The sequence below is a fragment of the Gallus gallus genome, chromosome 6 (genome assembly GCF_016699485.2).
Source record: "Gallus gallus isolate bGalGal1 chromosome 6, bGalGal1.mat.broiler.GRCg7b, whole genome shotgun sequence".
Lineage (NCBI taxonomy): Eukaryota > Metazoa > Chordata > Aves > Galliformes > Phasianidae > Gallus > Gallus gallus.
In genome coordinates, this window is record NC_052537.1 from 22,076,034 (window position 1) to 22,087,195 (window position 11,162).

General features: G+C 34.5%; 1 protein-coding gene across 3 annotated transcripts in view; it reads left to right on the forward strand.

Moving 5' to 3' along the window:
• DNTT (DNA nucleotidylexotransferase) overlaps nucleotides 1–10,322 on the forward strand; it is a 110,160-nt gene extending 99,838 nt beyond the window's left edge. For all 3 annotated transcript variants that reach the window (XM_046942769.1, NM_205389.3, XM_040702307.2), the window contains one exon: nucleotides 9,036–10,322. In XM_046942769.1, coding sequence (XP_046798725.1) covers nucleotides 9,036–9,122 — 87 coding nt within the window. In that variant the 3' untranslated portion in view covers nucleotides 9,123–10,322. The remainder of the gene's footprint in view (nucleotides 1–9,035) is intronic.
• The last annotated feature ends 840 nt before the right edge of the window (nucleotides 10,323–11,162 follow it).

Sequence of the window (11,162 nt, forward strand, 5' to 3'; positions counted from 1 at the left end):
TGTAATGCTTGTAATACTGCTTTTTTTTCAATCATGGTTTGTTATAATGTCATTTCAAAGAGTTGTTTTCTTTCTTTTTTTTTTTCTCTCTGATTTATTTATCATCCTATTTGTGGCTGGATTAGGAACAGATTAGTTTTTATTCTAAAGCAGGCATGGTGATATGAATATTACTATAGAAAACATTGGACATGAAAATTACATTTGGAGATAATATAATGTCAGAATGACTTCAAGTTATTTGCTACTGAAATCGGTTATGATTTCATCAAAGTAAAACACACAGTGCTGTGAAATATTATTACTGAACGTAATGAAACACTTCACATTCCTAGCACAATTAGTACTTCAGCATTTATCCTCTATAATTATCATGAAATTGTTTGTGCTGTTGCGTCTCATTCATAAACATAGCATAAATATTTAGCGAAAAGCCTAATTATGAGCAAAGCAAAAATCACCAACATGCCGTCTTAGATGAAACCTCCACAAAATCATAGAATCACAGAATGGCTTGGGTTAGAAAGGACATCAAATACCATCTAGTTCCAAGTGACTACTTTGGACAGAGTTGCTGACCACAAGATCAGGGCCCAGGGGCCCATCCAACCTGGCACTGAATGCTTCCAGTGATGGAGCACCCACAGCTCTCTGGGCAGCAGTGCCACTACCCCCTAACATCTAATCTAAATCTTCTCTCTTTTAGTTTAAAACCTTTCCTCCTTGTCCTATCAGTATCTACCCACTATTAAAAAAAAAAAAAATTAAAAAACTTTGGTGAAAAACACCTCCACCTCACAGCTGTTAACTGCATCACTTAGGAATGCAGTGCTTATGAATCAGATGCTTAATATTACTCCAATTTAAAAAATGTAAAAATCTGTCTTGGTCACTATTAAGAATTAAAAATATTAATAGGTATTAATAGAGCTTGATTCTTTCAATTTTTTTTATTATCAAACAGTATCTTATTTTGAGAATATTGCCTTACCGACTACTGATGGAGTAAGACGTCTTGCTCAGGCCAGTTAGCAGTGTAAGGACCAGGACAAGGAAGAAGTTTCATTTTTGCATGCTACTTTCTGACAGTCTGTCACATAGGACAGACATTAAATGCAATGACTTGAAACTTTTTCTGCAATGACATAATTGTGTGCATTTTCCTGTGGAAATTTCTTTTCTCGGATGTTATTCTCTTCCTCTCCTTCTTCCCTTGTTCATCCATAATTGACAAAAATAATTTAGCTATCTGTGGAATGTTACTGATTGCAGTGTTTCTTGCCACCAATTTATCTGCCCTAATGAGTTAGCTAATGACTTCAGAGAAGTAGACACCATTTTACGGATTGATGCTGCATTGTATTCCCATGCTTTCATTGTAGATTGAAGGCACTCAACCTTGTATTGCTCAGCGTACTGCAAGAATTTATAGATTTGCTGTAACACTTTATCTACAGTTGCTTTACATAGTTCTGGGTCTTGGTGTAAAATTGTAAAGCTGTTTGCTACGCTGAAGTTCAGAGCAGATTTGTTTTCCACCAAAAATGGAAATCTATTCCTTTCTACAGCACTGGAGAGTTTTCATGTATTTTCTGAGGTTTCTTTAAACCATGTGGATTATACCATTCAGAGCTGTAAGCTGACCCAGTTAATGCACAAACTCTGTGTTGAAGAAATCACTCCAGCAAGTGATTGCTTTTGGCAGTGGGGAAGGTGGAAGTGTGTAGGGAATAACTTGAATGAATAAACAAGTTTTGAATGGAAAGTGATGGAAATACTGGAAGACTGCAGTGTTATTCCTCACCTTTCCTGCAACTGCTATATTTGCCAAGTTACTTCGCAAGCACCACCTGCACCTTCCCCTTGGAAACTCACTCTCTCAGAAATCCATTAAGATCAAACCAAAACAGATTCATTATTTTATTTATTTATTTATTTATTTATTTAAAATTCAGTTTGTTACATGGCTTTCATGAGACCCAAAGAAATAACTTTCTCAAGACTATTGCTTCTCCCTCCTCTTCTCTTTCCATTACTTTCTGTTCTAGGTGCCCTTTCAGTCATGCTTCTTAGCTGACTGGTGAAAGAAATTTGTCTTGTTCTATACATTTTTTTGAAGGAAAAACTTGAAGTCGGTGAGATTAGAGATTTTAGTCTCAGTTTGCATCTGCCTGAAAAAAAGCAATTCCAAAATGTCTGAACTAAAATTCCAAGGTGAGAATCAAAATTCCCCTTAGCTACTTTTTTCACTCTTTTCTTTAGTTTTACCTCCTTGACTTCTTGCATGTGTTGTACTCCAACTCCTTTTAAAAGTGCTAAACTGTAGAAGCTCATCAGCATGTTGGTATTAGCTTTAGCAGAAGGGGCATAATAGGAAGTTGTGTCAAGTAAGTAATTCAGTAATATTCTCCTCCACTTTGCTATTTTTTTTTTTCTGTGTTTTACTAGTCTTCTGGGTCTTTTGGATGGTCCTTTGTGGAGCCAGGAGTTGGACTTGATGATCCTTATGGGTCTCTTTCAATTAGCTGTTTGATAGGTTACTTATGTTTCTACCTTCACAATTTTTTCCTGTAATTTTTTCCTGTTTTGTTCATCTAATTAACTTCTTGCAATCTAGCCTTTATTTCCTCTCAATTGCTGACAGTTGAGCATTTGGTAGAGATACATTCCAATTTCTCAGCCCATGGCTTGGGCCATTTGAGGCATTTGTCTGATAGGAAGCTGGAAACTAAAGTTGGTCTCTGATATTCCAATATGATTCAGGAGGAAAAGAACAATCCTGTGGGAAAAAATGTAAGTTTGTTTAACCAGAAAATCGTGTCACCATGGTCAGTCAAAGAAGTTTCCACTGAAAATCTTGATTTGTCAAGTCATGGAACAAACTGTGCAATGTATTTCCTCTTTAGAAAATGACTTGCGAATTAACTGTTTTAGCTGTCCTGACACAACATGAAGACTACTCTGGATGGGCAGTTATAATTAGAGTTGTTTAGCAGAAAGACACTGCTCTAGATGTTCTTCATTCCTGACATTCTCAACTACTTCTTGGTTTTTTTTTTTTGTTGTTGTTGTGTTTTTTTGTTTTTTTTTTTGGTTTTTTTTTGTTCTTTTAAATTAGAAAAAGGATTTATTTCACATAAGAACTATATTATCGTTCAAATAGCAGCACTGCTTTATGCACATATGACAGATACGTTCATTCACAGGTACCAACATTTTTATTACAGGCTACAAATCATATTTGAGCAAGAAGAATCATGGAAAAAGGGAAGTGTGAGCAATTTTTAATAGCTTGGGGCTTTTTATCTAATAAGCTATCTTATCACATTCTATAAGTTGCAGGCCTTCGATGTTAAGAGTGTATTGTTCAACTAAATACAGTGGACTTTCATATCTAGAGAAGTAGTTTCACACCTTGGAAGATGTTGCAACCAGCATTGCTAAAATCATCATTCCATTAGTCTGAAATAATTATTAAAAAAATCTTTACCTGACTTGGTATAACTTCATGTGAAGATAAACCCAGCACTGATGTGACAAATGTGTAAAATAAATATAACCTGCATGATATATGTTCTTCTATGGTTGATTAAGCAAGTGCTGTTGCTGTCATTCATCTACAATAGACTTTACCCACAAAATGTATTTTTAGAATGGACTCTGTCCAAGCACAGCAAACAGTTAAGTTCCAACTCTGCAAATGACAGTCAATCCTCTTCTTTTCCATTGTTCATTTATCACTGTCATGCTTACTGCCACTGTAACATTTCCAGACATGTAAAACAATGGGAGTTTAGTCTGCTTGGTATTTATCATTCTGCATACTGGAATCATTACTGAGTTAGAAATGATCATACTGTCCTCATATCTCCATTTTAACAATTTTTAAATAGGAAAGCAAATATCAAAGCAATTAAACTGATGTAGACAGATGTCACATACCAGACGCCATATGAAGTTAGTGAGACTAGACCATATTTAAATGAGAAAATCACTAACTACTCTATTTAAGAGTTTGTTCTTTTATAATATGCAATATCACCAGGAAACAAAGCAAAGGTTACATTAGAATAAATGTGTATGTGAATGACATTCCCAAATACTTGCCTAGAAGCAGCATTGCATCAGTTTTGGAATTTGTTTGTAATTTGTTAACAATATATTGTTGGCAATATTGCAGCACCCTCACTTCTTCATCCCTGTCCCCACGTTTTCTTTGATGAAACATTATGTCAGAAGCATAGACAGTCTTTAATGATGATTGCCCCTAAGGGTCTTTTGCAAAAGGAGTGGGTTTGCCTCCTACACAATGGCATGGTTTTCCAAAGGGTAATGAAATCCACTGGAGTATGACTGCATTTTTCTGAATTGCAGCTGTACAGCAACCGAAAGTCAGCACAATGAAAAGAGCAGGGAAAATAGGGCATAGGAAAAAATACTTTGGTCTTTGAAAGTGCATGATTTTTCTATGACTTATTCAAGAACAAATGTGCAAATAATGTAGAAAGTAGAGTCGGACCAGTAAAGAACTAAGAAACTTCATAGCTAAGTTTCTCAGCTAATACCAAAGATGAATACTTAAGGAAATGAGTAAATAAAATTTCCACCATGTCATATCTTCAGGACTGAAGCTTGAACATGTTACGTGCTGTCTATATGTCAACCTGAAGTACTTTGCTTTTCAGCAGACTCTACTAGCTTAGAAGCATTAATTATTATTTCATCAGTTATACGGTTTTACTGGTTTTCTACTTTGACGTACCTGCATTCAAACTAACTTCCTATATTCACCCTGAGATAGGGAAAATTGCAAGAAAATGCAACAATAACAGCCTCAGAGTTGTTCATAGTATTAATTATAATAGTTTACTCAATTTGGTATTTTGCAGTATGCTATTATTACCAAGATTTTTAGCAACAAATAGTAGGATACAAGAAATCTGCAGAATCTGCTGAGATGCTTGCTTTTCAAGAAAGGTGAGTTCAAACTGATGCAGAGCATGAGTAGTTTCCGGTTTCAGGAGTGTGCACAAAGCTGGCAGAGCAGTTGCTGGCAGAGCAGCAACGTTTGTGTCTCCTGATAAAGCAACCTCAGCAGTGTGTTACTTTGCTCAGTGTTCAGTGCAGTATTGCTATCATTGTAGTGTTTTTATCAAACAGTGCCAAGGAAGATGGATGGCCACAGTAGAGCAGGGTGTGGACTGGGTGTCTAAGGCATGTAGTTTCATTTCAACAGACTAATTTATCCAGGGTGAGTGAAAGTACAGGTTGCTTGATAAACCAGAACAGTGCATATCCAGTGGTGAAAATGCTCCAATAATAGCAAGATCTGTGTTTCTCATAAAGATCTAGAATTTCTTCATAGTAATTTCCATTAATTTCTGGTTTCTTGGAATAACTTTTCTTCTTTACTGTAAGAATTGCTAATGATATTTTAAATTACATTTTCCTATCTTGGTGTTTAAGATCAATCCACCTTGGCTGAGCTACACAAGAACTAGGTTAGACAGATGGAGGTACTCTGTATTTGGAAGAGAGAAGGAGGCTTGAGGTGCTTTCAGTTTGTTTTTATTATTTAAGTAATGTATATACAAAATCAGTCAAATTAGTATTTGGCCTCCAAATGGAATATGCTGGCATATGCTAATCTATGTAACTAAAACTAGAATTCTTCTTCACTGACTAATAGTTTTCTTTTGATGTCTCAATTGTATGTGAGATGAAACCAAATAACAATGGTAGTATAAGATCTATTTGAACTTTGGCAGTGCTAGTTAGGAAATTGCCAAATAGTGCTCACTTTGTGCCTTCACCCTCTCCTTCTCTTTAATCAAAAGTAGCATTGATCATTAGTGCTAAAATGAAAAATAAGAGGTAGCAGTTCACATAAGAAAACATTTGGATGGCAGCTGTTCTACATTAGGTGTAGTTAATAGTCATGTTTGCAACCACAAACGTAGTATTTACATCATTTGAAATAACAGAATTGATTAAATGGAATAAGAGTAGAATGATACCAGCTGCACCAGAGCATTATTTTTTGTAAGGTTGATTGATGTTCATTGGGTATGTCTTGGGTCTGTGGATTACTAGTAGGAAGCTGCAAAAAAGTCACAACTGGGAAAGCAGTTCATTAGTTACTTCCCTTGAGCAAAAGGAAAAGGAAAGAAAGAACAGTACTGAATGCACCAATCAAATTTGCATCACTGTTTAAGCTCTGCATGGATTGACAAAGAGGTGAAACAGTAAGTTATGAATAACCTTAATAACACTAATACTGCTAAAGCAGTTGGCAGTTATCAACTAGAGATTCATTAAAAAACATGGCTTGTAGCTACTGAAAATGATATTCAGCATCAGATAATTTGTATTAGAAATTTTCCCTGTCAAGCAAGTGAAACGACTTTCCTTGCAGAAGTGGCAGAACAAAGGAAATGGGTTGTAATTTGGGGTCCCAGCAACACGAAAAGCTTCTATTAGAAAGTATCTGTAATATCTGACTACAAGTGTAAGATCTTTGTTCCTGCTTTATGTATTTTCAGTAATTTAAATGTCCTCTCTTGTTCATAGTAATCATTTAACAAACAAACAACAGAACACCACCATCACAACAGGAATCTCCAACATCCTGTCCTTCTTTGCAAGACACTCTCTAGGGAAGAAATATCTTTGATATTGTTACCTGGATGAGAGTTTTCTATTTTTTTTTCTTTTTTTTCCTTTTGCTTCCTTCTTTCTTCCTTTTCTTCTTCATTGTTTTTGTTTTGTTTTTGCTATTATTCTGTTCTCACCTACCAGTTTTTATAGCACTCTCCAGATGAAAAAGGATTGATATTCAGTGTTCACTGATTGATAATCATTGTTTTTTTTGTAGGTTCCTTATATTCTGGAACCTGTCATTTGAACTTTCTAGAAAAACAAAATAAACATATTATTTGTCTATGCTTTATAAACAAAGTTAGCTATTACAGACACAATTTTGAACTGTCATTATGGATATGTGATTTATTTTTCAACTTTTCATGTTTCAGTGATGTTCTATCACTGTGGGTTCTAGAGCCTGAATATTCATTCATTTGCTGAGATTTTCATGCTGGAGGATTATATGCCTTAGAGCACAGGAGACTGTTTTTACTTTACAAGCATAAAATCAAAAACATTTGTCCTGATGTGATTAAAAAAGTAAAACATCCTGAAGCCATGGGCCAAATTATTCCCTCAAATTTATGATAAGGTGTACCTGAATATGAAAAAAGTCTTATGTAGTTAGCATTCATTATGGGAAAATGATTTCATATTCCTTGTTAAGTACTTTTTCATTGCACTCTTAAAGCATGTTTAATCCATATGGAAACTTTTACTGCTCCAAATCAGTGTATTTGTAGTAGAATTTAATAGAATTTCCACTGACCTCAAAGGGAAATAATTTGTTTCAGTGGGTTTAGTTTGGTTGTGTAGTAAAGTGCAATTGATACATGACAGTTCCGCAAGTGCAACCTGTGCAATATGAATACCGGAGATTTAATGGCATAAACAAGTGGCTTCTGAGTATGGTGAGGCACTATTTATGAAAGTTGCTTAGTACACATTTATATGGGACAGTACAGAAACTGATGCAATTTTAAAAATTGCTGATATTTGTTGTATATTTTTTATTAATAGCACTGAAAGAATACTTATTTGACATAATTACCATTAACTTTAAATATTTGCCTATGAAGTTTTTTTGTCTAATTGAAGATGAACTGTCTCAAAATAATGAAGATGTTCCTTATTACTTCGCTGAGTAGGAATTACTTGATAAGAAAAAGAAGTGAATTCATAGCTTTGGATGGATTCAAGAGGATATCAGCCACATTACCTTTTCCACGGCCACGTTTCCCATTATATCAGCCACATTTACCATTACCTACTTTGCTTGTTGGAAATTCTGGAACAGCAGAATCAGAACCTTGTATGTGCTGGCACAGATATTGCTAAACTTTACTGTAATCAGAGATTTGACTAACTAAGGAGAATTCAGCACTGAGTAGTTTTTCATTCAGTTTCACCTCTTTCGTAGTAGAAATCAAATCTAGATTATGAAACCTTAACCCTGAAGTTTTTATTACACAGGAGTTGGAGATATTTTAAAGCTGAACACAATGAGACAACTCAAAATGATTCAGGAACTGCTGAAATACTAAGTATTTTTTTCAATTATAATTAACTTGCTCTTGCTTCCAATATCCTCCAAACAGTGAGGCTTCTAGTTTGAATATTCATCTACCTTAACAGGTTTTGTCTGTTTATGTTTGTAGTTAATACTATACTTCAGTGATAAAAAGAATACTTAAGGCTATGTATTTTACTACACTGGTTTTCATAAGGGAGGTGGGTTTCTGGGTGGTTCTTGTGCAGAAATATTCCTCTGTGATATCAAAATAGCAGATGTGAAAAAAAATGATTTTTACTGTAAAATATTCATTAAGAAAGTGCATTTAAAACCTCAGGTGCAGTTGTTGATCCCTTATTTTCAGCTGCTTTTACAGATGGGATTTTTATATTTATTTTCTTGTTTTCAAATAAGCTTCTGTACGTAATAGAAATTTGAAAAGCTTTGACACTTTTAGTGTTTAGATATACCTAATCAGTGTAACCTTTGAATCATCTTGAATGCATTTATAGAGAATATTACTATGTTAATTTATAAAACACTGATGATTTTATTAAGAAAGTCAAGTTATTGACCCTTGTCAAAGAGAAATTTAGGTTTTATTTGAGTTCTAACACACAGAGACGTGAAAAAGCAATCAAAACAAAGTGTTGTAAACAAGTCATTAGAACTGAAAGCATCAAGTAGCATTAGAATTATTTTCTAACTTGCTTTCACGCTTCAAGGTCACCCTTGAGCACACTGATGAAGAGAATGTATTCTGTAGAGTATACAATGGGTCAAACTGTCAAAAATTATCTCCTTTTAAACAGCAAAAACATCAATGGAAATTTCTTTCTAACACCCTTATTGACTTCCTTTTCTTAAAATTCTTTTACAGAGGGTCTTTCTCAAAGCTGGAAGTGAGGAAGAAATCTTTGCACATCTTGGCTTGGATTATGTCGAACCATGGGAAAGGAATGCTTAAAATGATTTGCCAGTGTACATTCATCAGTTGACAGCAGTGATCCTTCTAACTGTCTTGCAGTCTGGTACATTACATGTATCTCTGTGACAACTAAAATTTAAGAAAAATATTTTGTTAGAAGCCCTTATGCATGTTGATCTTCCTAGAAAAGAAAAGTTTGAGTTCTTCAGAATCTTTTCCAGTCTTTTCAGTTTTAATCTTTGATGTGGGTTTTTTGTTGTTGTTGATGTAGTTGTTTGTTGGTTTTTTGTTGTTGTGTGTGGGTTTTTTTTTTTTTTTCCTTCCAGGGGAAAACTTCTAACTGATGAGATTTTAGCTTGTAATAGGAATTTAAAATTTCTGTGAATAATACATGATTGTTAAAATACTGTCAGCTATGGCAGTACCTAAATAATACAAAACATTTCAGCTGAGTCCAGAAATTACTGAAGTGGATGTTTAGTGTTAGCTGAATTTTTAAGTGTTTTGCTGCATCCATATAGAAAATCTCTAGTATATAGACCTATATAAAGGCTATAAAGTTTAAAGACCTGATTTAGTATGGCAGTCTCAGCCATGTGAGCCTCAGCTATAATATTTATCTCGTTGGGTCAGAACTCTACAAAAATTGTAATCAAGCTGAGAATTCAGATTTTAAAACATTATGCTGGAAGGGACTATGGAATGAAAGTCAATTTATTCAGTAGCAATCTTCAGTTGTGAGGAGAAATACTATAAATTTGTAGAACTAATTTTGACTGAGGAAGATTGTCCTTAGTTGGGAATTTGAATCATAACCTACATGAAAACAGCTGTTTTAACAGTCAGACTGGTGGCTGCTGTAGGGTGAAAGCTTTGAATTTTTTTTTTATGCTCAATTTATGTAGCTGAAAATTTAGTTATTTCTTAGTAGCTACGTATGCACTGATATGAGAAGTTTACCTGGGATATTTGGCAATTGGCTGTTCTAAAATGGTATTCCTTTTTTTTTTTTTAATCAGAAATTCATTTTGGATGTGAGAGCACTTTTCTGATGAAAGTACTCCTTTGAAATACTTTGGTTTTAGAAAGTTCCCAGAGGCTCCTGTGACTGTTATGATAATGGAGAATTTGTAATACATTCATCTTTTAATCAAGGAGGGCATTTAGTGCTTTAGTACTTGAAGCTACTTACTGACCATTTGTTTGTCATTTGTAAAATAAAGATGATTGAGAACACCATGACTGGTCAAAAAAATTTCTTTCTTAACAGGCTGAACTTTTTTCTGCTGCTAAGGCTGATTCCATGCTAGGGTCAGAATGGCAGCGATGAGGCCATTCACAACTATCATTACTGACAGTAATGGTGTCTCATATTCAGATGATGGCAATATTCCATGGCAACATAGACGTCAAGGTTCAACACATGCATAAAATATGCCAAGACTTAGAAATAGATTGCCTAACCACAAGATGAACGACTTAAAGTGCAAGTGCCAAGGCTATTGCTGGCTAAATAGGCACTTCTAAGAAGCTGCTTCTCCAAAGAATACTTTGTTAATATAGTAGTCAGTATAGTACAAGTGTTAACAAATGTTCCTATGTACAGTTTTAAATGCAAACACATGTTTCTGGTTTTTAAAATGGTTAGTAGTTGTATTTTTTGTGAAATGAATTCATTCATTATACTGTCTGGATTCACAACTGTAAAAACACATCTCAGTGGTTGTAAAATTCCATTTATTTGATGCACAGTTCTTCTAGGATACAGTTTATATATCCCACTTTCCATCTTCACTAGTGTACCAATGAAAAAACTCTCCTTTAATTTTATACAGGTGTTCATCAGGGTAAACTGTTGTAAGGTCTGCTCCAGCAGTGATTGTAGTAAATTGAAAACTGTTTCTTAACAAAGGATCAATTTTTTTTTCTGAGGGTCTTCTACTATTCACTAAACACAACCATCTGGCTTACAGGTTGTGAGGAGAATTCCTAAACTTGAGCAAATAAGAAACAAAAGATAAATGGGAATGGTACTATCAGGCTTACTGTCAGAAATTCATGATATGCTATGAGTCCTTT